Source organism: Cervus canadensis, chromosome 29 (genome assembly GCF_019320065.1).
Source record: "Cervus canadensis isolate Bull #8, Minnesota chromosome 29, ASM1932006v1, whole genome shotgun sequence".
In the NCBI taxonomy this organism is placed as follows: Eukaryota; Metazoa; Chordata; class Mammalia; order Artiodactyla; family Cervidae; genus Cervus; species Cervus canadensis.
Window position 1 is genome coordinate 38,231,014 of NC_057414.1, and position 27,707 is coordinate 38,258,720.

Sequence of the window (27,707 nt, forward strand, 5' to 3'; positions counted from 1 at the left end):
ATCGTAGGTTTGGCCCGCGCTGTACCGCCCCGTTGCTTCACTGCAGCCGCAAGCCTCGGAGGCCGGGAGCCGTGGGGCCTGGGCAGGCTGGGATTTGTGTTGGGAAGGTCGCCGGACTTGGATCGGAGCAGCACTTAAGGAGACGCGGTGCAGTCGAGTGAGTGTGCGCGGGCGGCCGGCTGGGGGGTCGTTAGCAATTTGTTATTCCTCCGCCAGCCCGAGACCGGGGAGCATGACCTCCCCTATCCCCCGTTGCGGCTTGCAGGGGATGGGTCACCTCTTTCAAGTGACGAGGTGCCCTGCCTTGGTCCTGGGGCCCAAGATGACCCCACCCCGCCGCGTCCAAGAGAATAACCCCGTCCCCTCCCCCTCCAGGTGCCTTTTGTTGACCTGGACGCGCAGGAAGCACCCACCGACCCGGTTGTGTGGCGGCATTATACCAGATGGCATTTCACCAGATGGCATTTCTGTACAGTTAACCCTCGCTCACCACATCCCTTATCGACTGAGCAACGTTTTAAATTGACCCATTTCCGGAGGCCACTGCTGACTTGTCACTCCCCAGGCCCGTTTACTGACAGTGGCCATCTCTGGGGCGCCCAGTCACAACTTGGCGCCTACCTTTCCGAAGTTGAAATGGAGTAGGCGGCAAAGCTTGAGGTTAAGAGCACAGTTTAAATCCGGGCCCCGCCCCTGACTTGCCCGAAGACCTGGACTTAACTTCAGTCTCCCTCAATTTGCTTATCTGCGCTAGGATCTCCTTGAGGTTGTGGCGAGAATGAAATGAGATGATGCTCCACCCGAGCATGGAGCAGGTCTCTTTAAAGAAAGCAGCTATTACGACCCTCCTTCACTGAGGTGTGGTCAGGGTTGGCTGGTGGACTTCCCGCACCCTCAAGAGAACAGGCATTGTGAAGGAGGGCCGTGGGCCTCTAGTCTGATGTATGACGTGAGAAAAGTATTGGGAGAGGAAGATGAGTCTCCTTCACCCTTGGTGGGAGGTAAGGTACTTTGGGTTTGTATCCAGGTTCTTACAGGGGGCTAAAGAGATTTTTGCTGCTTTTCCATGGGACCCTCATTCTTAACACTTTCTGAGGGTCCTCTCTGATCTAATGACAGTGACCGTTTCAAAATAGGCTGAGGCAAAAAATAAATAAATTAAAATAAAATAGGCTGAGGCTGCTGAAAAAAAAAATAAATAAAATCGGCCGAGGCTGCTGAAAACAAACTTCTTATGGAAGAAGCTCAAACGCCTTTTTGCACTTTGTATAAGAAGCCCACACCCACTTTGCCATTTTGAACAAATACTTTTTTAAATAAAAGAGCAAGTTGTTGCTTTCCATAGCGCAAAGTATTTTGTGTTCCTTAAACAGGTCTCTCTTTCCTAGCCTCAAACTGGATTCTTGTCGTTAACCAGGGCTGAGCGCTGGGACAGAGGTACTGGGGGGAGTCAGAGGGCAGCCAGAAGGCTGTGCTGTGACTGGAATCCACACCTGTCTCTGCCCAAAGCTTCTGCGGTCCTGCCCAGCTGGTCCTACCCTGATGGGTGCTGCTCTTGGCTCCTCGGAGTAGGGCTTTGGATGAGGAAGGTGTGCTCTAACCTGTGTAGAATGCCCTCATTTGGTGTCCGTGTGTGTGTGTGTGTGTGTGTGTGTGTGTGTGTGTCTTGGGGCAGGGAGTTAGAGTGGCTGTAGAATGTTTATTTCTAGGTGTACAGTTGGTAGATGGATCTATTCATTCAACAAGTATTCCTTTTGTGCCAGGCACTCTGCCAAGCTCTGGGCTTCAAAGCTACAAGCAAGACAGACCAGGGCTTGCCCTCAGGGAACAAATGCTTAGTGGGCAGAGACAGGCAGTCAGCAAGCAGATACATCGTCACCTGAGTGTTGTGCAGAGTATTGAAATTGATGGATAGGATGGTGGCTGGTGGTCAGGTCCTCCCTGCATTGCTGAGAGTCAAGTGCTGAGGAGTGAGCTGTACCAAATAGGAGACAGAAGGTTCCAGGCAGAGGGCAGAGCTTACTCGAGGAACAGAGGCTAGTGTGCCCTGGAAATCAGGCCCCAGGAAGTCAGTCCTATGAGGCTGCAACAGCACCTGGCGTTAAGCCCTTTATAGGGGTCAGTGACTTAGCCCCTCCTTCCAGAACCTCCTGTCTTAGGTAGAGGCTGAGCTGTGTGTGGTTCTTGGTTTTGAAGGTGTCGATCAGAGTGGTGGGTCACTGCCATGGCATGAGACATGCAATCTGTTATTATGGTTTGTGACTGTCACCCGTTAATTCGTTCTTTCATTGCCCCAGTCGGGATATTTATTGAGCCCCTGCTGTGAACCAGAATAGAACACTTCTTCCTTGCCTGGGGCTTTGGTGATAATTTTATAACTGAGTTTTGAGGAGAATATCTGAGTTTCTAGTTGTTTGGTTTTGTTTGTTTGAGTTGCTAGTTTTTTAAGAAATTAAGACATAGTAAGCAAGCTTATGGTTACCAAAGGGGAAAGGGGGGAAGAGATAAATTAGGAGCTTGGGATTAAAATATACACACTATGATATACAAAATAGATAACCAACAAGAACCTACTGCATAGCCCAGGGAACTCTTCTCAGTATCTTTTAATAACCTGTAATGAAAAAGAATAGATATATATGTATCTGTAAACAGAATCACTTTGCCACGCATCTGAAACTAACACAACACTGCAAATCACCTATGCTTCAATAAAAATTATTTTTAAAAAATTAAGGGAAAACTAATTTTGTATTTTATACTACCTGATATTTCTAAACTAAGTTTTCTAAAAAATAAGACGTTGCTTATCTGCTCCCCTCATGCTCCCTCGTCCATCCGAAGGCATTTCAGCTCAAGGGAGAGAGTTGTAGAGGCCCGTTAGAGAAGAACCTGTCTCTGGACCACCACTTTCTTACCCACCCCTTTGGAATGCAGATCTCCTGTCAGTTACTAGCATCCGTAAGAGGCAGTTGGATTCGATGTTCTTTGGCCGGGCACCTGGGGTTAGCTTGTGTGTACCTCAAGTGTTAGTCACTCATTCGTGTCTGACTCTTTGCAATCCCATGAACCGTAGCCTGCCAGGCTCCTTTGTCCATGGGATTCTCCAAGCAAGAATACTGGAGTGGGTTACCATTCGCTTCTCCAGGGGATCTTCCCTACGCAGGGATCGAATGCAGGTCTCCTGCATTGCAGGCAGATTCTTTACTGTCTGGGCCACCAGGGAAGCCCCTAGGTGTACCTTAAGGTGGCCCTCAATCACCTTCAGGCAGTAAGAGGAGTGGGTAAGAGCAGGCCTGTGTTTGGGCAGGTCAAAGGGGTCCTACCTGATTGGACCACAGTTTCTCTTGAATCCAGGAAGCCCATTTATAAGGAGGTCCGTTGATCCCAGAATTGGGCGGACAGTGTCTTATGGGGGTGGGGAAGGGGTGGTGTTTGAAGAGTGTGAAGATTCCAGCCTGAGCCCCCATGCCTCTTGTCTCTGCTTTCTCCAGGCAGAGCCGCCATGGGGACCACAGCCCAGGGGCCCTTTCACTTGCTGGAGCTATGTGACCAGAAGCTCCTGGAGTTTGTCTGCAACGTGGACAATAAGGACATGGTGTGGCTGGAGGAAATCGAGGAGGAGGCCCAGCGCATGTTCACCAGGTGTGGGGCTGGGGGGGGGCGGGAGCGGCGGCTGGAGCGGGGACGGTGCAGCAGGGGCTGCCTGGCTGCTGCGGCCTTAGGGCACTTCCCCACCTGCCAGGCAAGACAGTCTGCCAGGGGTCCCTCCTGAGTGCCCCGGATGCTCAGATGCTCGGCGCTAGGGAGAGGGGTGGGTCTGCGCCTTGGAAGGTAGGGCTGCCTGGCAACCTTGCTCCCCTGCTCTGTCTACGCGAGGAAGCCCCAAGTGCCTGGCCTCAGCTTGACCAGCCATTGCCAGGAATGGGGCAGTGGTCTGGCTGGGTGGGGGAGGGGCAGTGGTTTCCAGGCAGCCTCGACCATCACTGTCTTCGTACCAAACAGAGAATTCAGCAAAGAGCCTGAGCTGATGCCTAGAACGCCTTCACAGAAGAACCGACGGAAGAAGAGACGAATTTCTTCCATTCAGGACGAAAACAGAGACCCTATCCGGAAAAGGTATGAGGGGCAGGAGGCTTGGTGCCCACTAGGAGAGCTTGATTCGAAGGTGTTAACTGAGATCAGGAGCAGTGGGCACCGCGTGCGCCATGCCGAGGGGAATGAAGCGGGTCTGGAGACCGTGGAGTCCAGAGCTTGTGTGCGTTAGGGTAGGGGTGGTGTTTGATCTGGACCTCGGAGGATGGGAAGGGTTTCTGGAGGTGGGAGAAGCAAGAGAACTGACTTTCTGCTTGGGGGAGAGTGACCAGAGGTGTAGACTGGGGGCTGGCTGTCTCCCAACCCCATCGCTATGCTGGTTCTAACTGCCCCTGTAATGACCGTGGGTTTCAGAGTACCAGGGGAAAGAGGCTGGGTCTTGAAGTCAGGCAGTCCTGGGTGTACACACCAGCTCTGCTGCGTAGCAACTGTGTGTCCTTGGGTTAATGTTCCACCTCTGAGCCTCCAGTTTCTGAAATCTAAAGTGAGGATGAGGGTCCCTGCCTCTCGGGGACTGTGTGGTAGATTAAGCCACAGAAGGCGCGATGCCTCCAGCAGGGTGCTTGGCCCAGTGTGACCCAGTCAGCGGGAGGTTTATGGGAATTTAATCTTCCCAGTGGTTTTGTGAGGACTGGGCATCACCCCAGTTCATAGATAGGGAGATTGAGGCTCAGAGAGGAGCATCTGGGGTCTCTTGGCTAGGGGTGGCAGAGCCTGAATTGGAACCCTAGTCTTCGGCCTCCAAGCTTCAGACTCCACTGGAGCTAGCAGCTCCTCCAGCTGGAATTTCGGGCAACCTCCCCACCTCCCTGGGTCGTCTCAGCTTCTGCTCCGCCCCTTCACCAGGTTGTCCCGCAGAAAGACACGGAGCAGCCAGCGGATCTCCCGGCACCTCCGCAGCAAGGACAAGGCGGAGAAGCTGGCCACGGTGGTGGGCGAGAATGGCTCCGTCCTGCGGCGCGTGACCCGGGCTGCCGCTGCAGCGGTGGCCACCTCTGCGGCAACCGCCCCTCCTTTACCCACCCCCGGATCTCCTACCGTCCTGACCAAGAAGCCCAAGGAGAGCCCAACCCAGTGCCTGCCGGTGCCTGCGGTAGAGATCAGTGCCAACGAGCGCCAGAGCGCCGAGAAGTACCTCAGTCAGCTCCAGTCTGCCCAGGCTCCGACCCCTGCCCTGGCCCCGGCCTCCCAGATCCCCTCGAGCTCGGATGAGGATTCAACACCCCAGAAGGCAGAGGCTGGGAGGCTGGACTCTGTCACCGTGAGCTCCCTGATGACTACACCCCGGGACCCCAAGGGCCGAGGGGCCGGGGCAGGAAGGTCTGCCTCCAAGCTCCGGATTGCAGTGGCTGCCCCGGGCCCACAGGGCTCACCCAGCTCTCCGACCTCCCCGTGGCGGGAGCGGGTGCTGGTTCCCCTCCAGCCAGATAACTTCTCCACGCCCACGGGTGCCCGTGTCAACCGGCGGTCCGTGCGGCGAAGCCTGATCGCCCCATCCTCCCCGGGCCCCCAGAATCGCTCCCCGGTTTCCAAAGAAGAGGGCACTGTCCGACGATCAAGCAGAAGGATCGCCAAGAAGGCTGCCAAAGAGCCAACTGCCTCCGCCCGCATCATCTGTGAGTTGGGGCTCGGCATTGGGCAAGGCTCCAGAGGGTGGTCCTTTGTGCCTGGCTCAGCAGAGAGTGTCTGGGGACCCTCTAAGCAAGGAGCTGTCCACAGAACTTTCTGTGATGATGTGAACATCGCAGATCTGTGCCATCCCACACAGTAGCCACTAGCTAGCCACATGTGGCTATAGAGCCTTCAAAATGTGGCTCCTTTGATCCAGGAGCTGAATTTTTAGTTTTATTACATTTTATTTATTTCAGATTTAAGTTGCCATACAAAGCTTGTGGCTGCCATGTTGGACAGGACAGATTCAATCCAATGCTCTTGTTTTCCAAATGAGAAAATTGAGGTCCAGTGCTGTTTTCCACGGTGTCCCTGTGGTTAAAGCCATGCTGAGCTCAAACCTGGGCCTCTCCCCCAGGGCCGGCCTGTTCTACTTCCCTCCTGCCCAGACTCTCTTAGATTCATCCTGCTTATGGGCCCTCTCCTGTTAGCATGACTGTAAGGCCTGGAGATACCGAGGTGAAGAGAGATGAATTCTGGGAGGGACACATAGCTGGGTCTGAGTGCCAGCTTGACCCTTTACCCGCCCCGTGACCTCGGGCAAGTTACAGGAATTCCTTCATGAGCTTCAGTTTCTCATGTGTCAGCTGATAATAATAGCATCACCTCAAAGGGTCACTGGGAGATTTTCTTGTTAATCCACATAGGATGCTTAGAACAGTGCCTACACAGAGCAAGGTCTGTGTAACGTTAGCTGCTTTGTCATCATCTGATCCCAGCTCCAGGGATCCTTGTCCCAGGTGGTAGCAGGTGTTGTGAGCCACAGAGGACAGGCAGCTCTAAGAGTCAGGACTGTCTGCATGGAGGAGGTGGGGTCTGAGCTGGGAGTGTTGCGAAGGCTTCCTGGGCTTTTGCCTGGTGGAAAAATGCAGGAAAAGGTATTCCTGGCAGAGAGAACAGCTTGTATGGAGACCCTGAGGCTTGAACTGGCCAGTGATCGGGAATCTGGGACTCGAGCTTGACCCCACGAAGGATGTGGCCCCTCGATGGTTGTTGGAAGGTTCCAGCACTGTGTGAAAAACAGCCAAGAAGAGAAGGAACAGGACAGGGAAGCCAGGGAGGAGGCTGCAGGGTCCAGCCAGAGGACAATAAGGTCCTCGGATTGGTGGAGAGGACAAGCCAGGTTTTTACATTAATGAAACTGATGCTTAAGGAGGCCACTGAGTCTGTTAAGTTGGGAAGCTGGGGTTAAAGCCCCGTGTGTTTCATCCTTTCTGGGATGGTGGGCGGCTCACCAAGGAAGCCAGGTGGAAAGCCTCAGGGCAGGGCATCGGGCAGGTGAGGGCCTGGCCCAGTTTCTTCCCTGTGTGGGGAAGGGCTTGCTCCAGGGTCGGGGGCTCAGGGACACACAGCCGGCGGCCTGTGCAGACCTGTGTTCAGACACACTGACCATATTTGGATTTTCAGGAGGGCCCAGATGGTTCTGACCTGTCCTGGGGATTTCCGTAGGTGTGAATCTCATCCTGGGCAGGAGCCCAAGGCAGAGGGCAGACCTGGAACTCTAGAGGGAGGGTCAGGGAAAGACCCTTAAGGCCCTACCAACACTTCTGGTTCAGATAGCTAGATACTCTTAAGCCAGTCTTCACTGGAGAAGGAAATGGCAACCCACTCCAGTATTCTTGCCTGGGGAATCCCATGGAGGGGAAGCCTGGTGGGCTGTAGTCCATGGGGTCGCAAAGGAGTTGGACTGAAAAACAACACTGCCCCGCCCTGCACAGAGGTGGGCTTCAGATTTGATCTGCCTATGACCCAGTCCTCTGGAAGGAAGACAGTCAGACAAGGTGGTTAAGCCCTGGAGTCACCTAGAGCCTGGGGGGCCTGGGGCACACCCTTCTCAGAACCTCAGTTTTCCCGTCTGTTAAATGGTAAGAATGCCTGCCTTGAGTGTGGGTAGAAGACCCATCTTAGTGGTTGGATATGGTACTGCTCTTTCATATAAAACAAAACAAAACTAGATGATAAAACCACAGGCAGCTTGTGTCCCTAAAGCTCAGCGGAGGTGTGGCCTGGCGCACCCTCCTAGGGTGTGGAACAGGGAGGGGCAAGAGGGCTTCCTGGAGGCCTTCCTGACACCCAGGCCCTGGGGCTTAGCAGGTCGGGCAGCTTAGAGGTGTGGGTCTTAGTTTGGGTTCCCCGGAAGCAACCCTCAATGTCAGGATTTGAGAGAAGCTTGTTACTGTGGGGAGGGGAGGAAGCACCTGCAGCAGGGGAGCAGGGAGGTGAGCTGGGGAGAGAAGACCACCAGTAACGGCACCGGGGCCTCAGGGGACCTCTGGAGCCAGTGTGGAGCCCTTGGGAGGGGCTGCTGGGTGGAGGCATTAACCCCCCAAACTCCTGGCAGGGTGCACAGTTGGCCACACTTCACTGGGCAAAGAAGTGGTCTCTGAAGTGGTCAGGTGGGGCCAGGGCAGCTGCCCCAGGGTTTCTGCAGGGCCCAGCTTTACAGGCCAGGCTCCTCCTTGGGTGCCCCGCCCAGCTCTGCACTGGGAAACGACCCCTCAGCCCCTCTCCAGGCCTTCTCCCTGCCACCAGACCTGTTCTAAAGCCCTAATGGCATGAGTTGGCACTTAACATTCCAGAGAAGTCTTTGCACACTTCTGTGTGGTCACATGGGCGTCTTCTCAGCTTTCGGCCCCCTCATCAGCCAGCCTTGAGCTGGGATGGGAGGCAGGGGGTGGGAGGAGTCTCTTGGCTGTGGACCCCGCAGGTAGGAGCCTGCCCCTGTTCTCCACCCCACTCCCCCAGGCCTGCCTGCCACCCCCCAGTGAAAGTCGCTCAGTCTGTCCGACTCTTTGCAACCCCATGGACTATAGTCTGCCAGGCTCCTCTGTCCATGAAATTCTCCAGGCCAGAATACTGGAGTGGGTTGCTGTTCCCTTCTCCAGGGGATCCTCCCAACCTAGGGATCAAACCCTGGTCTCCTGCATTGCAGGCAGATTCTTTACCATCTGAGCCACCAGGGAAACCTCACTGCAGGAAGGTCCCTGCTTCAGGCCTCCCATCCACTGCCTTAACTTCTGACCAGGCCCCCGTGGCTCAGATGCTCCACAAAGCCTGCTCCTTCCTGCCTCATGGCCTTTGCAGATGTTGTTCCTTCTGCCTAGACTGGCACCTCTCCATTTGTGGCCTCAGGACCTCAAAGAGCTTTTGATTATGAGGACTCTTATCTATCGGTAGTTATTTAATACTTTAATATAAGAGTAACAAACAATTACCTATTAAGGTTAGTTTTTCTTTCTTTCTTTCTCTTTTTTTTTAAAGAAAAAAATAACTTTTCCAAACAGATGTGGTGAGGAGACTGGCATTATTCTCATGTTGTAAATCCCATTCATGGGTGGCTTAAAAGAAGGCAGCTGGGTGCTGCATTCCGTCTGTTGCATTGTGTTTGTTTGGGTTCAGGTCTGTGTAGAAAATCTGGCCTCACACGGAAACATAGTTGGAAAAGGGAAGAGGACTTAGAAAGTCTTTTGTTGTGTACTCTCTTTTTTTCTTCCAATTAATTTGCGCGTACTCGCAAGTGTGTGGAGTTACGCACATCTTCCAGGTGTCAACACACTTTATTATATATTGTCTTAAAGGAGCACGTTTGTTTTCTGGTCTCATCAGAAAGGTTTTTAGGTATCAGGAAGCTATGAAGTTCATGGCGGTTTTGGCTTTTTGTGGGGCTCAGTTTTTTATTCTTGGCAACAAATCCTGTTCGTTTGATTTGAAGGGACAGGCTCCCTTTGTTCATTTTTAAGAAAGTATCTACCAGACACCCAAGCTTGTTGAGCCATTGTTTGTCAGTTGTTCTTTAAAAACAGCATTCTGTTTTAAAAAAAAAGGGAGCGGGTGGGACCAGTTCAGGTGAGACCTCAGACCCCTCTGCTTTTTAGAGATATGACTATGCAGTCCAAGGGCATTTTGCATCCTTTCTACTTTATGACATAGTGTATTAAAAAGATATGTACTTAAGTTTATTTATTTTAAAAATATTTTATTTATTTACTTATTTGCTTGGCTTCAAGGTTTTTTTTTTTTTTTTAATGCTTACTTATTTGACTGTGCCATGTCTTACTTGGGGCACACAGGATCTTCGATCTTTGTGGCAGCATGTGGGATCTTTAGTTGTGGTTTTGGTATTATGGTGAAAATAGTTAAGGCCTTGTGAGTCCCCCAAAAGAGTCCTCTTGGGCCCTCAGCTCTCAGGAGCCCCAGACTACGCTCAGAACTACTGGCCCAGACATCCCCACCCCCTCCTTTGCTGCTTTCTTGCACTTCACATTTCAGCCTCCAGACCAGCTTGTCTTCCCATCATAGGGTTTTCAAGTCCTCTCCTCTTTCCTGTCATGACACGTCACGTGTCAGCCACAGGATTATCTGGTGATTGTCTAGACCAACTTGTGGACCGTCTGGTTTGCTCTCTGTTGGGTCCCCAGGGCCTGGTGCATAGTAGGCCCTCAACATATGCTTGCTGAATGCATCCGCTGCTTTGTGTTCAGCCTGTGCTGGGAGGTGGAGGCTCCCTCTTTCCAGACACTCCCACCCAGTGAACTTTGTCCTGGGAGCGGCATATTACCAGCTGGGGAGTAGCAGGAGATACTCAGGCAGCAGCTCCGTGGAGGGTGTGAGGAGTCAAGGGAGTGCTGACGGCAGGACTATGCACCCTGGCAACAGGGAGGGGTCTGTGGGGTGGAGGGGGTCTGTGACGAGTGTAGGGAGGGGTCTGCAGGTGGATGGGGTCTGCAGCAGAGGGACGCAGCCAAGCCCCCAGCAGAGCCTGACTCCTGGGACCTCTTGGTCTGGGACCAATTCTGAGGGCGTCTTTTTGTCCCTTTGTTTTCCTGTCAGGTCACAGTTACCTGGAGAGGCTCCTGAATGTTGAGGTGCCCCAGAAAGTCAGGTGAGTTGAGTTCCGGGGCTTGGGGACCTTCCCGGGGCTGGGCAGGGCACACGGGGGGCCTTTCCAGGTGAGCCCCCCGGGTGGAGGCATTTCCTATGCCCGAGCCTTCCCTTCCCTTGGGAACTGCTCCTGAGCAGCCCACCACTGCCCCTGCCCCTGCCCCAGTCTTAGCAGGAAGTGCCCCGCGGGTGCCAGGGCTTCCCACATTGCTTGTCAACATCCCTCGTCAGCCCTGACCCCTCCGAGCCTTACCCTGGGGCCAGGGCTCCATAGGTTGTCAAATCCAAAGCCAGCGCAGTCATGAGGAGCCAGTTCCTCCTGGAGTGGGCGGTGTGGGGATTGGGCTGCTCCGTTTATACCCCAGCACTGCTTGGGGCCAGTGCCCCTTTGCCAGGAGGCCACGTCCTGCCATCCCTGAAACTACTCCAGCCCCCCCACCCCCGTGGCCCCTGCTCTGGAGCAGAGGGTCGGTGCTGGGGATGGGCAGACCCACTGGCTTTGCTGGCCCCACGGTGAATGGAGGAGAGGCCTCAATGAGACACGGCTCATTCCGGCCAACCGGGTTGACACAGAGCTGAGATAGGGCTCCAGAACCCAGGCCCCGATGGGATCTGAGTGAAGCCAGACTCAGAAGCTGATACCCCTTGTCTGCCCGGGCCGCAGACTCAGAGCTCCGAGCACCTGGCTCTGGCTGCCCTGCCTGCCTGGGGCTGGGGGGCTGTGGTCCAGTCTGGGGCGTCTGATGGACCCCTCCTGGCTCGCTCCCCCAGGGCACGGGAGAGGGGCTCCTGTGGGGAGGCTTGGGCTGGGTGGGTCCCACAGTGACCCCTGCTCTGCTTCCAGCCCCAAGGAGGAGGAACCCAGCAAGGAAGCTGAGCCTAAGGAGGCAGCTGAGCCAGAGGTAAGTGGGCAGGCCAGGGAGGGGTGAGCTCGAGGCCTTCGAGTCCCGGGTGCAGACTCCTGAAGCCTTGGTTCTTCCCTTAGGTCCCCAAGAACAATGGCAAGGCCTTGCAGCTCCGCAGCACCACCAACATCACCCTTAGCCCACCCGGCTCACAGCCTGCAGCCAGTGGCCAGGGTGAGTGTGAAGGGCGGCAGGGTGAGTCTCCTGCCCTGATGGCAAGGGACACTCAGGGCCGTGCAGGCCTTGGTAGCCTCTGCCTGACTTTCTCTCGGAAGAGGGGCGAGCCCGGGTTCCTGGGCTGACAGGCCGAGGGTACATGAGACCTGGGGTGCAGAGATCTCCTTGAGTCTACATGTTTCATCTCCCACCGTTTGGCCGAAGCTGCTGCTAGGTGCAATTGGGTGGCCATGGCCGGTCGGTCCAGGAAGCTGGGGTGGGGTGGGGGGACCTGGATTAGGGCAGTAACTGGGAACATGCCAGGTCAAAGCCTCGAGCCTCCCTCCAGGGTGGGGAACAGGAGGGACTGGGTGCTGGGGTGTGAGCACCTGGCCTGTGTTTCGTCTGCCGCTGGCTCACTTCTCACCTCTGGGTGTCCCAGCTGAAAGGGCTGGAGTGCTGTGGGCTCTGGAGCCCTGCCCGCACCTTCCCTGGTTCAAAGTGCAGACACTGAGGGGGCTTGAACGTGGCTCCCTGGCTTCATGACTGGGTTAGGGACAATGGCTATGCCAGCCCCACAGACCCAAGGGGTCGCTGCCAGAACCCTTTGGAGTAGAGAGTGTTGTGAGGGACTTCCCTGACGGTCCAGTGGCTAAGACACCACACTTCTACTGCAGGGGGCATGGGTTCAATCCCTGGCTGGGGAACTAAGATCCTGCATGCCACATGGTGTGGCCCCCCAGAAAAATAGAAATGTAAAAATAAAAGTGTAATAGTGTTGAAGAACCAGGGGAGGGGAGATCGGCCCTTTCTCTTGCCAGGGAAACAAAACCTACTGACCCACACCCCACGTGTTGACCTTGTTCGGGAGCACCCCACCCCTACCCCTCTGCCACCCCCAGTGGAAAGAGCCAGGAGAGGTCAGGTTTTGAAGCCAGTCCAGGGGCCTGTTAGAGCTTGCAGCTTCCAATTCTTCCTCCTGTGAAAGGCACCTCTTGTTAATGTTGGGCTGGGGAGAGGGGGCAACTGGGCTCCCAGTGTTAAAGGCGGGTGGGACATGCTTGGGGCCACCTCGATGGGACTGTCTCACTGTTTTCACCCCGGAGGCCAGGCCTCGAGGGGTCTGTGGACTGGGGGCAGCATGCTGGCTCTGCACGTCCCGAGATGTGTCAGGGCCAGACGGTGCTAAGGCGGATGCTCCTGCCCCTGGCCACCACGAGATATGCTGGGAAGAGAACTTCACCCCTGCTGGGGCTGCTGCCTGTGGGCCCCTTCCCTGGACCCCTCCCCACCCTCCCTGCCACCCCCCTGAACCTGCTATCTCCACAGAGTCTGAGACTGACCAGGAAGATGGCCCCAAGGAGCCACCCCAGAGTGTCAGGTTTGTATCCGGGAAAGGGCGTGCAGGCCACCATTCTGAGGGACCCAGAGGGGCGTGAACCCTGAGTCCTTGGTCAGGGAGGGTGGGCACCTGTGTTTCCTCTCAGCAGAGCTGGGGCCTGGTGCTGTCACTTAATAAAGGAGACAGCTTCGTGCTGTGGGGGGGTGAGCCTGGCCTGGGGGTGGGCAACGGGATCCCAGACCCCATCCTCCTGGCCGCATGACCTTAGACAGGTCATTTCCCTTCCTCTGACCAGGCAGCAGAGGGTCAGTCAGGGAGACTCACCTCTGCAGTACCTTTCAGGGTGAAGTCTTAGGGGCTGGGCCCAGTTCTGTTCACAGGGGGAGATCTTTCCTGGGGCGTGATGGGGGCGCTGGGGAGGATGCCAGGGCCAGCCCCCTCACACCACTGCCTCTACCTCTCGGCAGGAGGAAGCGCAGCTACAAGCAGGCGGTGAGTGAGCTGGACGAGGAGCAGCAGCTGGAGGATGAGGAGCTGCAGCCCCCCAGGAGCAAGACACCCTCCCCACCCTGTCCTGCCAGCAAGGTGAGTGCGGTCTGCCTTCCCTCCACGCCCCTGCCCCACCCCCGGGGTCTGACCCTGGTCTCCTCTGTCCTGCCCCCCGAGGCCTGACCCTGGCCTGTCTGTCCTGCCCCCGGGGTCTGACCCTGGTCTCCTCTGTCCCACCCCCAGGGCCTGACCCTGGCCTGTCTGTCCTGCCCCCGGGATCTGACCCTGATCTGTCTGTCCCGCCCCTGGGGCCTGGCCCTGGTCTGTCTGTCCTGCCCCCCGGCGCCTGACCCTGGTCTTGTCCGCAGGTGGTGCGGCCCCTCCGGACCTTCCTGCACACTGTTCAGAGGAACCAGATGCTCATGACCCCGACCTCAACCCCCCACAACAGCATCATGAAATCCTTCATCAAGCGCAACACTCCCCTGCGCGTGGACCCCAAGGTGAGGAGCTGCGGGGGTCTGGGCCAAGGCAGGTTGTGGCCCGGCCCACCAATCAGGGGCAGCTCGAGCCTCTGTGGCCCTGGGCTGCCTTGACCCTGGGGACTGTCCCATCCCCTTGGCCTTTGCCCGGCAACCTCAAGGCTTGGCGGGCTCCAGGTGGCCTCCCAGGTCCTGGGTCCTGGGCCAGGAAGTTACAGAACTGACCTGGCTGGCTGCCACCATGACCATCCATCCCGCTACACACACACACCGTTCCCTCCCGGTGGCCTGAGTAGTTAAAGTGGAGGATACACGTGGACACTGATTTGCTGGGGATGAGGGCTGGGTGATGCCAGAGGAGGTGACAGAGATGCTGGTGAGAGGTGGGCAGGCCCCAGGCAGACTTGCTGGCATCACCAGGCGGGTGGTCTGCCTTCCGGGTCTCCCCCAACCTGGCATTAACTCTTGGCTTTTTCCCTGTCTCCTCTCCTCCACAGTGCAGCTTCGTTGTAAGTAAGGCCTTCCCCTGTCCTCGTAACCTAGCTCCACGCAGCACTTACCCGCTGTAGCCCTGTCTCTGCGAAACTGACAGCACCCGTAGAGGCACTAACATCATCCGTGGGAGCGTTAAGGGGGGGGCCGGGGGAGGGAGGTGAAGCCGAGGTGCCGGCAGGCTGACCCAGCAGAGCCTGCTCCGGAGGAGGCGTCTCAGAGTCTCCCCAAGGCAGGAGGCAGCAGAGGGGGTGTGACCTGCGGCCTGTCACCGGGGCCACATCTTGCAGCATCCCCCCAGCCCCCAGCCACCTCCTTCCCACCTCCTTCCCTCCCTCCTCCCCAGTGCTGGGCTCACCCTCAGGGTCTGGGCTGCGAAGAGAACAGACAAGGCTTCTCTGATCCCAGGCCACCGAGATTTACTGGGTCGCAGACCTAAGCTGCTGCCTTGAGGGGCAGGGCAGTGCGGGGAAAGGAGGTCCGGGTCTGCCGGGTGACGCTTTCTGGAACGGTCAGTGCCATCCCTTCAGAAAGAAAGCCACAGGAGCTGTTCTCGTCTCAGATGTCCCAGAGCCGAGCTGGACCACCGGCCATGTGCAGGGAGCCGTGGGGCACTGGGACCGGCTTGGGCCACGGTCCTGGCTCCCGGGGTCTCCTGAGCAGCTGCAGAGCTACATACAGCCCCCGCGGTCCTTTCGTGTCCACTGGCGCTTTAAAGGGTCTCCTACCAGGAGGGCTTCTGCCTCCAGTCGAGGGTCTTAGGGCCTCAGCTTGGCAGTCAAGGGGCTTCCCCACAGCTGGACATGCGGTCCCTGAACTTGCCTCTCCTGCAAGAAGGCTGGTCCCATCTGGGTGGACAGGGCCGGGGCGTGCCATCCAGCATGCCAGGGAGCAGCTGTGTGGTCCTTATGCACCTGTCTTTGCGCCAGGGCCCTGCTGGGCATCTGTGCCCACAGCAGTGAACCAGCCTTGGGCTTGTTCCTCCTACGAGGAACTACCCGTGCCCCACCCAGACTGCTTGGAGCCTCGCAGGGCCCCTGGGGATGACCACGGGATCCAGGAAGCTGCCGTTCCCAGCTGTGGGGAGCCCAGGTCTCTGCACGGGGCATCTGGTGGGTAGGACAGTCCTCAGGAGACCAAGGGACCTACGCAGGTCCCTGTGGCCCTGGACTGGTTTCCTAACCTTTGGGCCTACATTTCCTTGGCTATGAAATGTGGAGACAGTGGTCCATTCGTGCAGACCGGATGAACCAAAGAGTAATATGTGTCAAGCCCCCAGCACAGGGCTCGGCATGAAGTGGTGATTTGATGAGTAGCAGTGACGCTGCTCATTGAGGCCCCTGGAGGCAGGAGGGGCTGTGCAAGCTTTTGACTCCTCCCACCCTCTGCCCTGGCCTTGGTGGGGGGCCTCTGGGGAGCAGCCCGCCTCCCAGGGTTGGGGCAGAGAGGAAGCACGGGTTCTGTGGCATAAGTAACTCTTGTTTCCTTGTGTGAAATTCACAATGCAACAGGATAAATTCTGTGACCTGGACTGGGAAATCCTAACACTCGAACTTCCGGACAAGAACCTGTTTTTCTGAGCCCTGCTGGGAGCAGGAGTCTGGGCATGGGGAGGAAGGGTGGGTAGGAAGAGAGGGTGGGTACACTCTGGATGCCACATGGCCTTTGTTTCCCAGATGCTTTCCTCACAGGCCAGCAGGCGGGGTGGCCTCTTGCTGGGTTCCCCTGGGTCTGAGTGGGTGGAGAGCAAAAGGCCACCTGCTCCCTCCCCCTCCCTTTAGGAGGGGGCCTCCCGAAGGCCAGCGTCCTCCTCCAGCCTGGCTCCTATGGCTCAGGATCATCTCTGTTTCCATTTCTCTCTCCATCTTAAAAAAAAAAAGAAAACTTTTATATAAAAAAAACTTTATAGTAAAATTTATGTTAAAAATGATCATATGGTAAAATCTATACTTTGTGTAAATATAGGTTTATGTAACCCCTGCCACAATTGGAGTGCAGAGCAGTTCCATCACCACCCCCAAAACTCTCTCCCCCACCCATAACCTGTGTTCTCCATCACTATGGTTTTGGATATTTGAGAGTGTCACGAGTGGAATGATAACAACAGGTGACCTCTTGAGATTGGCATCTCAGCCATCACATTTGAAGTCAGTTTCTGGTAGACAGCATATAGTTGAGTCATGGTGGTTTGGTTTTGTTTTTTCTTCTTAAAATCTAACAGTGTCTTTGATTTATTTTGTTGTACGTTTGGATTTAAGGATTTAAGCCTACTTTTTTTTTTCTATTTATTTTTATTAGTTGGAGGCTAATTACTTTACAGTATTGTAGTGGTTTTTGTCATACATTGACATGAATCAGTCATGGATTTACATGTATTCCCCATCCGGATCCCCCCTCCCACCTCCCTCTCCACCCGATCCCTCTGGGTCTTCCCAGTGCACCAGCCCCGAGCACTTGTCTCATGCGTCCAACCTGGGCTGGTGATCTGTTTCACCCCTGATAGTATACATGTTTCGATGCTGTTCTCTCAAAACGTCCCACCTTTTTTTTTTTTTTTTAAGCCTACTGTTTTATTGTTGTCGGCTGTTACCTTTGTTTTTTTCCTTCTGTTTCCCTTTCTTCCCTTTTTTTTGGGGTCCCTTGAACATTTAGTATCCCATTTTAATTTGTCTTCCACGATTTGGACTGTATCATTTTGAGTGTTTTTTGGTGTTTGTTCTGAGGCATTACATACTTAACGTTCACAATCACTTTAGCATCTGTATCTTATCAATTACCTGTAGGCGCCTGACTCCCTGCTATGTGTGATCCTTGTCTCACGTGTTTCATCTCCATACATTGACAGACCTGGCAGAGTAATTTTTGCTTTCAACTGTCAAACATTTTAAAGAAACTCGAGAGGAAAGGAAGTCTGTTGATATTTACCCAGATATTTATCATTTCTGTTCTTCATTTTTGATGTTTTCTTCTACTATCATTTCTCTTCCATCTGGAAAACACACTTTAGCAATTTTTTGAGAACAAGTCTGCTGGCAGCAAAAATTCTCTAGTTTTCCTTTGTCTGAGAAAGTTCATTTAGGAAGGATATTTTCACTGAATAAGTGGAATTCTTGAGTAACAGTTCTTTCCTTTTAGCAATCTTAAAATGTGCCATTTCTGTCTGGCCTCCATACTTTCTGATGTCAGTCAAATGATTGCTTCTTGTTAGATAATGTGTCTTTTTTTTCAGTGCTTGCTTTTCAGACTTTTTCCCTTTGTATTAAGTGGGGTTTGTTGGTTTGTTTGTTTTTTCAAGCTATGCTGGGTCTTCATCCCTGCAGGCTTTTCTCTTGTTGTGGCAAGTTGGGGGCTCTCTCTAGTTGTGGCGTGCGGGCTTCTCATTGCTGTGGCTTTTCTTACTGTGGAGCATGGGCTCTAGGCACGTGGGCTCAGTAGTTACAGCTTCTGGGCTCTGGAGCGCGGGCTCAGTAGTTGTGGCACATGGGCTTAGCTGATCCACGGCATTCGGGATCTTCCCAGCCCAGGGATCAAACCCATGTCTCCTATATTGCCAGGCAGACTCTTTACCACTCAGTCATCAGGGAAGCCCTGTATTATTAAGTTATTATCAGTTTGATTCTTTTCTGACTGGGTATGGGTTTCCTTGGGTTTATCCTCTCTAAGTTTTGATGACCTCCTTTAATTTGTAGATTTATATCTTTCAGCAACTCTGGGCATTTTCAGCCATTATTTCTTCAAGGTTTTTTTTTTTCTCCACAGCATTTCATAAACCTTATGTTGTCATCCCACAGTTCCTGTAGGGTCTGTTAATTTTTCTTCAGTATCTTTTCTCTCTGTGCTTAGAGTGGTTTCATTTTATTGATTTGTCTTCAAGTTTTCTCCATTCTCCATTGGGTCCATCCACTGAATTTTTTTTTTCCAGTTACTATATTTTTAGTTCCAAAATTTCCATTTGATTCTTCTTTAGATCTTTTACTTGCTGAAAGTTTCTGTTTTTCCAGTTTCTTAAGAATCCCCTGATGACGTATTGAAGCATTTTTGTCATAGCTACGTTAAAGTCTTTGTCAGGTAATTCTAACATGTCGTCTTGGCGTTGGTGTCTGTGATTGTCTTTTCTCATGGGAGTTAAGATTTCCCTGGTTCTTTTATGCTGAATAATTTGGGATTGCATCCTGGACATTTTGAATATGATGTTAGGAGTGAGTTAAAGTTGCTCAGTCATGTCCTACTCTTTGCCACCCCATGGACTGTAGCCTGCCGGGCTCCTCTGTCCATGGAATTCTCCAGGCAAGAATACTGGAGTGGGCTACCATTCCCTTCTCCAGGAGATCTTCCCGACCCAGGGATCAAACCTGGGTCTCCCACATTGCAGGCAGATTCTTCACTGTCTGAGCCACCAGGGAAGCCCTATGCAAGGAGACTGGGTCTTGTTTAAATCTTAAGAAGAATGTTAGTGTTTGCGTTAGTGGCAACCCACTGGTCCCGGTTGTGGTTCCAGCCTGCTTTCTGTGGCCTGTGGTTCCAGCATCAGTTCAGATTTCAAAGCCTTCAGAGCGCTATTTGGACCTGTCCAGGGTGTACCAGTCAGCAGTCAGTCTGGGATCTGGCAGGTGGCCTATGACTTTAGTTCTCAAAGTTTCAGGTGTGATATTACAGGGATTGAACCCGTGTCTCCTGCGTTGACAGGCGGATTCTTTACTACTGAACCACCAGGGAAGCCCTGAAACAACTAGTACTTTTAAAAAGTTGTTTTTGAAATTATTATGTAGCCATATCATAAGAAGTGTGAAAAGTTAAGGGAAAAAATGGCATCTCTGATCTACCTCCACAGCCTATAGTAAACCTCTGTTAGCATTTTGCAGTATTATTTTTTCTTTTTTTTCAACTATTAGGAAATAGTTGATACACACAAAAGTGTGTGTGTACAGTCATAAACTTATTACACATATAATAAAAAATTAACACGTGTACCCACCCAGGGGCTTCCCTTGTGGCTTAGCTGGTAAAGTATCCACCCGCAATGTGGGAGACCTGGGTTTGATCTCTGGGTTGGGAAAATCCCCTGGAGAAGGGAACGGCTACCCACTCCAGTATTCTGGCCTGGAGAATTCCATGGACTGTATAGCCCATGGGGTCACAAAGAGTTGGACAGGACTGAGCAACTTTGGCTTTCGCCCACCCACCCCCTTAAATAGAACATTAACAATAACTTTCAAAACTGCCTTTCTGTCCCTTCCCAATCTCATTCTTCATTCTATTTTCAAATACACTTTTTACATAGCTAGACTCAGAGCATACATCCAGTGTTGAGCCTGACTTTTGTGTTGCCCAGGACTTGCCCAGGCCCAGGTGAGGGCATGCATGTCTCAGGCCCCTGGGAGGCCTTTGGATTCCCCCAGGGGAGAGACCGAAGCCCCAGGCCTCCATCTGGGTGGGAATGGAGGCCCATTTGGGGTGACTTTGCCTCTCGGAAGCAGTCTGGTGCTACTGCCTGTCTGGCGGGGTTTGGGGGGAGGTGCTGTGGGGGTCCCAGGGCAACCTCTGGGGGTCGTCCTGGCCCAGCACTGGGCTGTGCTCGCTCACTCCCTACCCCCCACCCCAGGAGAAGGAGCGGCAGCGCCTGGAGAACCTGCGGCGGAAGGAGGAGGCCGAGCAGCTCCGCAGGCAGAAGGTGGAGGAGGACAAGCGGCGGCGGCTGGAGGAGGTGAAGCTGTAAGTGCCCTGCGCCCCGCAGCCCACCCCAGCCCCACCGGGCCCCCGTGACCCCCCTCTGTGCCCGCAGGAAGCGCGAGGAGCGCCTCCGCAAGGTGCTGCAGGCCCGGGAGCGGGTGGAGCAGATGAAGGAGGAGAAGAAGAAGCAGATCGAGCAGAAGTTCGCTCAGATCGACGAGAAGACGGAGAAGGTGCGGGCCTGGGCTGTGGGCGTCAGCTCAGTGGACTGGGCCCACGGGGACCTTACCGGGGCCCTGCCCCATATCCTCCTCCTGTCCGTCGTGGGCCCTGGGGTCTGCTCTGAGCCACGTGGAGGGTGGAAGGTCTGCTCTGGAGCAAGCACAACCCTGCGCCCCTGGCAGGACTGCCTCCTGGCTGCCCCCTCCCTGGGGCTGTGGGAGCAAGCTGGGCCCATAGGGACTCAGAGTATCTGCCACGCAGAGTGCCGAGCCCCACTCCGTAGGGTTGAGTGAGGGGGGCTGCTCCAATGGGCCTCTGGGCATGGGCTCCACAGGCCAAGGAGGAGCGGCTGGCAGAGGAGAAGGCCAGAAAGAAGGCAGCGGCCAAGAAGATGGAGGAGGTGGAGGCGCGTAGGAAGCAGGAGGAGGAGGCGCGGAGGCTCAAGTGGCTGCAGCAGGTGCGAACGCCGGGCGCGGCCGCAGGGAAGAGGCGGGGGAGTCTGCAGGGCCCCGAGGACCGCTGGGCACACGCCCCTCCATCAGGTTGATCCTGGTGGATCTTGTCGGCTCGAGCTTGGAAGGAGGTTCAACAGAGGCCGTGGAGATGGGGATGGTGACGTGACCTGCCTTGGGTTTTCTGTAGAGGCAGCAGTTTGAGGGCCAAGTCCATGGGCTCTGGAGCCAGACTGCCAGTTTCAGTTCAGCCCTCTGTTAGCTGTGTGACCTTGGGTGGGTTCCTTCACTTCTCTGTGCTTCAGGTCCTTCAGGTAACAGTGGTATCTACTTGATAGGCTTGTTGTGAGGATTAAATGTGCTGCCTGTAAGATTACAGGGCTTCCCTGGTGGCTCAGGTGGTAAAGAATCCACCTGCAATGTGGGAGACCTGGGTATGATCCCTGGGTCAGGAAGAGCCCCTGGAGAAGTGAATGGCTACCCACTCCAGTATTTGTGCCTGGAGAATCCCTATGGGCAGAGGAGCCTGGCGAACTACAGTCCATGGGGTTGCAAAGAGTTGGACATGACTGGGCGACTAAGCCCAGCATACAAGATTACAGGCCTGCCTCTTCCTGGGAACTGTCAGTCTTAGGACTCTGGGGAACGCAAATCTGTCATTAGGGGTTTACAAGACTAGTGACCGAAATTTATGAAGTATTTACATAGTACTAGGCACTGTTCCAAGTGTGTCTTGTATATAAACCCAGCAGTCTCATGAGGCATGGGCGTAACTGTTGTCCATGTTTTATCAATGAGGACAAACCAGGCCAGAGGGCCCTGTGACCCGCCCAGTGCCCCCCAGCTCCAGGGTCTGGCTCCAGTCTGTACCCTTAACTACTAAATAAGCTGCAGCAGCAGAAGTTGTCACGAGATGCGTCTCCGGCCAGTCTTGGCGCTCCTTGTGGACGGGGCTTTGGTGGGGTGTCCCTGGGCTCACGCCCCGCCCCTGCTGCCCCGGACGCTCTGGCCGCTCCAGCCCGGGCTGGCCTGCAGGCCCTGACCGTGCTCCCCGTTCACAGGAGGAGGAGGAGCGGCGGCACCAGGAGCTGCTGCAGAAGAGGAGGGAGGAGGAGCAGGAGCGGCTGCGGAAGGCGGCCGAGGCCAGGAGGCTGGCGGAGCAGCGCGAGCAGGAGCGGCAGCTGGCGGAGCAGCGCGAGCAGGAGCGGAAGAGGGAGCAGGAGCGGCTGCAGGCCGAGAGGTGAGGGGCCGGGCGGGTGGCCCGCCCCCCGGGGGCCATGCCGTCCTCCTGCGCGTGAGGTTGACACAGCTGTCGCCATGACCAGGGGCAGCTCCCACCTCCACTCGGGGGTCTGGAAAAGAAAGCTTCCCTGGTGGCTCAGATGGGAAAGAATCTGCCTGCAGTGCAGGAGACCCGGTTCCATCCCTGGGTCAGGAGGATCCTCTGGAGAAGGGAATGGCTACCCACTCCAACCAGTATTCTGGCCTGGAGAATCCCCATGGACAGAGGAGCCTGGTGGGCTGCAGTCCATGGGGTCGAAAAGAGTCGGACATGACTGAGCAACTAATGCTTTGGAAAACAAGGAGCCTTTTTTCCTCTTGACTCCAAACCAGGCAGGCCACCCAAACGTGGTGTGTTGGCTGCTGGAGATTCAAGGAGTACCGGGCAGAGTCACTCAGGGTTTTGTCTTCATTATGCCTCCAGCCGGATAAGCTGAGCCCATTGGTGTGTTTTTTCCTCAGCTGACCTGAGGCAGGAAGGTCGCAGGACGAGCCAGCATTTCTCAGCAGTCGCTGAGGGTCTTTGGGTGGAAGCGTCCCACCGAGAAGGATGCCCTCTGGCGTCCTTGGCTCCTGCCCGCCGCTCTGCTCCTCTGTTCTGATGATGACTCGGGTTGCCCCCCATCAACATTTCCTGGCTGCCCCCTGCCCCCACTGGGGACCGTGGCGGATGAGCCCTTTCAGAGACAGGGGTCTCTGCAATAGACAGGATTTCCGCTGGTGTTTATCCAAGGCCAATCCCTGTGCCTGGTTGTGCTGGGTCCTGGGGTGCTGGGGAGGATGAACCGCAATCACCATTGGCCCAGAGCTGTATGGGGCCCTATGCCTGTGTGTAGACATAGAGAACTCTGCCTGTGCATGTGTAGACACACAGGCAGACCTCGGCCCAGGCCCTGCCTCCACCTCCTAGGAAACACCAGGCGTCCGTCTGCGTGGGGGGTCCACCGCCAGGGGGCTCACTGCATCGGGGCTATCTCCCATGCTTGATGGTTGGCACAAAGGTGTACTGTGACCTGTGGGCAGAGTCGGAGACAGGAGCCTGGGAAGGGAGCAGAGGGTGGCAGCTGGTGTGGTTTTAGAATTCGATGTGTGCCGGGCAGCACCGGGGGCTTTAAGGGGACGGACGATGATTTGGTGGTCATAGTGGTTGGCAGCTACACGCCTTCCACCTGTTTCCTTGTTTAAACCTGTGGCAGGCGCACCAGCAGCTCCACCTCCAGAGGGGCACACAAGTTCGGAGAGGTTCCGTGGCTTGCTTAGGGTCATCCGAGCAGGCACACAGAGGTGGCCCGTGAGCAGCCCCGCCCAGCTTCACGTCAGGCCTGGGTTCAGTGTGGGCCTGCGGTCAGGACGAGTGGCAGTGACTCAGAAGACCTCATTTCTCTCTCCCGTCAACTCTGGAGGAAAGGGGTTAGGCTTGCCTCGTAGGGCAGATAAGAGTGAGGTGCAGAGTTGTGTGGAGGAGGGGGGCCCAGTTTGGTGGCCTCGAAGCCCAGCACCCCCCCACCCCATCGGGTGTGCACGGCAGCCCCCCAGCCCCCAGCGCAGCTGCTGGCCCTCAGCTGGCGTGCCCGCTCCGCCAGTGGGCCGGGGGGCCTGGCTTCCCTGGCAGGGACGGAACAGAGGCTTAGCTTCCTGCCCTGACCAGCTCTGGCTCCATCCTCAGGGAGCTGCAGGAGAGAGAGAAGGCCTTGCGGTTACAGAAGGAGCGGCTGCAGCGGGAGCTGGAGGAGAAGAGGAGAAAGGTAATGGGGGGCCGGGCGTGTGGCTCCCACGGGCTCTGCGCTGAGCTCTGGGCTGGGGCGGCCTGGCCCCGGTGGTTCTGGCAGGAGCTGCTGTGCCCCCTGGGCTGTGCTGGGGCTGGCGCGGAGGAGGGGTGCGCACCCCCCTGGTCCGTGACAGCCTGCCTCCCGCGTCTCCGGGCCCCAGGAAGAGCAGCAGCGGCTGGCTGAGCAGCGGCTACAGGAGGAGCAGGAGAAGAAGGCCAGGGAGGCCGCGGCTGCCAGCAAAAGCCTGAACGTGACCGTGGATGTGCAGGTGAGGCCCAGGCGTCGGGGTGGAGAGGCCCCCAGCTCTGATGAGTCTGCCCAGGAGCTGGAGGCACAGGCTGAGTGTATTAGGACCATGAGAAAGAGGGGGGCTTCCCTCGTGGCTCAACTGGTAAAGAATCCTCCTGTAATGCAAGAGACCTGGGTTGGGAAGATCCCCTGGAGAAGGGAAAGCGTACCCACTCCAGTATTCTGGCCTGGAGAATCCCATGGACCATATAGTTCATGGGGTTGCAGAGAGTTGAACACAACTGAGTAACCCTCACTTCACTTCATGAAAAAGAGAAAGGATACAGTCGGCCCAAGTGATTTTTTTTATCCCCCCACTATTTTTGTTATATGTATTGTTCCTTATTCTGAAAGTAGAAGTTAGTTTTTTAAAAAAAGAAACTGAACTTTATAAAAGAATACAGAGCAAAAGAAAGGTGCCCTCAAAGGATAATTCTTAGCCTGGTGTATTTCTTTCTATATTTAAACATTCATAAATATTTTGTACACAATTTTTCTCATACACGTAGCTTTTTAAAGGGGCCCAGACTGTACATACCGGCTCAGTCTGTTCATGCTGCTATAATAAATGACCCTAGACTGGGTGGCTTAAACAGCAGACGTGCTGGGAAGTCCAGGGTCAAGGCGCTGGCAGGTGAGGGCCCCCTCTGGTTCACAGATGGCCGTCTTCTCACTGTGTCCTCACATGGCTGGAGGGGAGCACGGGCTCTCTGGGGTCTTTTCTAAGGGAGCTAATCCCACTGAGGTGGGCTGTGCCTCCCAAAGGTCCCACCTCCAGGTACCATCACACTGGGGATTAGGATTTAACATAGGGATTTGGGGAGAATACAAATGTTCAGTCCAGAACACATACCATTTGGCAGCTTGATTTTTTTCCCCTTCCTTTTTTTTGCTTGTTTAATGTATTGTACACGCCTGTCTCACCGTTTATTAATTTCTTACTTTTGGTCACTGTGTTCCACTTAATTGGTACCAGAATTACTTTAATCAGCCCCTTCCTGACAAGCATTGAGGCTATTAATGCTGTTACAGACGGATGTAGTGTGAGGACGGGTTTTCGTTGCAATGTAACTTAGGATGTTGAAAACTTGGAAGGTAACTGAACCAGGTGGTTAAATTGTAAATCATGGAGTTCCCAGTACAGTGCCCTGCAGCCGTTCAGAGGACACACACACACACACTGGATGAACGTTTGCAACATACTTTTACATGAAAAAGGAAGACACGGAGTCATGTATGTGGTCTGATTTTTTTTTCCCCCCCAATCAAAAAGCGACCCCTGAACCTTTTTCTTGCTTTTCCCTGTGAAGTGAGGGGAGGTGGCCAGAGCCCGGCGCTTCTCAGCGTCAGGAGAGGCCAGCGTGCAGGGCGGGCAGCCAGTAGCCGTGTTCATCTTTTCCAGTCTCCAGTTTGTACCTCGTATCAGATGACCCCCCAGGGGCACAGGGCTCCCCCCAAGATCAATGCGGATGACTACGGGATGGATCTAAACAGTGATGACTCCACCGATGACGAGGCCCATCCCCGGAAGCCCATCCCCACCTGGGCCCGAGGTGAGTGGGGCCTGGAGCCCCCAGGAGGGTGGGTCCCCACTTGTGACTTCGAGGGCCTGGAGAGTGTGGCTCGGCAGCTGTGGATGTCAGGAGCCCTTTGTGCCCGTGGGCTGGCAGCTTGAGTCTTGAGCCAACTCTGCATCGGACCTCCGGACGCTCCTGGAAAGGGTGGGTGCCCCATGACCAGTGGGCTCACCTGCAGACCAGATCTATGGGGCTGGGTGCCTCCGTTCTCTAGCAGATGTGTTAGATCCTGGCTGACTGCTGGCAGGCGTGGTGCGGGGTGTTCCGTCTCAGACTCTGGCCTACCCCTGGGAGCCCCACCCAGCAGGCCAGATGGACCCAAATATGTCGCCTGGGATGGGAATAGAGCTCAGAGAGGTAGCGGGGCTTTGGCCATGCATGAAGAGCTGGAGCGGGAGTTCTGGCCAGCTGGTGGCGGGAGTTGGGGGTGGAGATGGGGACCCTTGAGCAGGATTGGTCCCCGAGTTTACATGTCTCTAAACGGGAGTGCAGGTGAGTTTGAAGGTGCCTCAGGCCTAGGTCCAAAGCCTGCAGGAGTGAGCGAGGCCAATGGGCGCCCATCTCACAGAGCTGGCTGAGCTGGGGGCAGGGTGAGCCTCACTCCCTGGAGGAGGGCTCAGAACCCTGGGCCTCAGCCCTCTACAGACCACGGGCCCTTGAGTCTCACCTCATCTCAACCCCACAGTCAGCGGGATCTGACTCCGTCTCCTAATAGTGAGTCATTCTGAGGTGGCAGCCGGCAGGAGTCCGCGGGGCTGGGATGCCAGGCTCATTGTGGTTGACCTCCATCAGCCCCCTTGAACTCTCGGTTTTCCCATCGGGAATGGGGGTGCTGAGAGCACCCAGCTAAGGGCTACTGATAACGAAGCTCGTTAGTGCAGGAAGGCCTGGTACCGGGCAAGCGCTGGGCACGCATTCTGCCACCCTGACCCCCTGGGTTCCTCCTCAGCCTTGCTCTAGGCCCTGAGCCAGCAGCAGCCCCAGCCTGCTCCAGGCATGACGGGGGCGGCGCTGCTGATGGCGTGAGTAGCCGATCAAGGCCGTCAAGCGTGGTGTCAGACGTGTTAGTTCTGGAGCTGGACTTGTCTTCAGACCCCAGCTCTGCCGGTCACCAGCTGTGTGCCTTTGGGCAGGTCTCGCCGAGGTGGCCGTGGGGATGAGGCGGTCATGCAGTGACCTCAGCCGAGTACCTGGCCCACGTGAGCTGCCAGAGCAGGGCTGCAGGAGCGGGCAGTGGGAGGTTATCGCTGTTTCCTGGAGGAGGACCCTGAGGAGAGTTGATGTGGCAGGAGGTGGGGGAGTGATGAGGTGGAGAGGTTGACAGGGGTTCTGTGGGAGGGCAGGAAGATGGGAGGAGGCTCAGGGGGAACCCAGGGCAGTGAGCCAGCCCTTCATGTGCCCCCGCAGGCACCCAGCTCAGCCAGGCCGTCATCCGCCAGTATTACCAGCCCCCGGACCTTCTGGATCTCTTCGGAAGCCTCCTCCAACTGGACTTGGAGGAAATCTTTCAGAAGAGCAAGCCCCGCTACCATAAGCGCACCAGCTCCGCCGTGTGGAACTCGCCGCCCCTACAGGGCCCCAGGGTCCCTGGCAGCCTGGCCTACAGCCTGAAGAAGCACTGAGCCGGGCCCATGGGCCCGCTCGGCCGTCTCGGCCTTTGTCTGTGTCTGTCTGTCCGTCTCTCTGTTGACCCGGTGCCCTCCTGCCTGGAATCCTGTCGCTGAGGGTTTGGTCAGGTGTATATAAACGTCCTCTGTGCCACGGGTGAAGAGCGGCCCAGGCCGGCTGGGAGGCTGAGCCTGGTGGGTGTTCAGGGAAGACAGGGCCCAGCCCCAGCTGGTCTGTTGACAGCACTCTGTAAATAGATTGTTAGAGTTGAGCTGAATTTTAGCCTCTAGTGTTTGAGAGCTAGGTTAATAAAGTCTATTCCTTTAA

General features: G+C 55.4%; 1 protein-coding gene across 3 annotated transcripts; it reads left to right on the top strand.

Moving 5' to 3' along the window:
* On the top strand, positions 1 to 27,707 carry LOC122431024 (inner centromere protein). Of its 3 annotated transcripts, XM_043452047.1 has the most exons (20): positions 5 to 157; positions 376 to 1,001; positions 3,495 to 3,645; positions 4,006 to 4,119; positions 4,942 to 5,711; positions 10,597 to 10,648; positions 11,492 to 11,549; positions 11,633 to 11,726; positions 13,038 to 13,089; positions 13,518 to 13,635; positions 13,908 to 14,042; positions 14,519 to 14,530; positions 20,116 to 20,225; positions 20,296 to 20,416; positions 20,740 to 20,862; positions 21,919 to 22,097; positions 23,805 to 23,883; positions 24,068 to 24,175; positions 25,598 to 25,748; positions 27,180 to 27,707. In XM_043452047.1, exons 2-20 carry the CDS (start codon positions 941 to 943, stop codon positions 27,392 to 27,394), a joined length of 2,703 nt encoding a protein of 900 aa, XP_043307982.1. In that variant the 5' UTR covers positions 5 to 157; positions 376 to 940; the 3' UTR covers positions 27,395 to 27,707. The 3 variants fall into 3 exon arrangements, with proteins under 3 accessions (XP_043307985.1, XP_043307982.1, XP_043307984.1); XM_043452050.1 differs by lacking the exon at positions 376 to 1,001 and having other exon boundaries at positions 1 to 157; XM_043452049.1 differs by lacking the exon at positions 14,519 to 14,530 and having other exon boundaries at positions 6 to 157.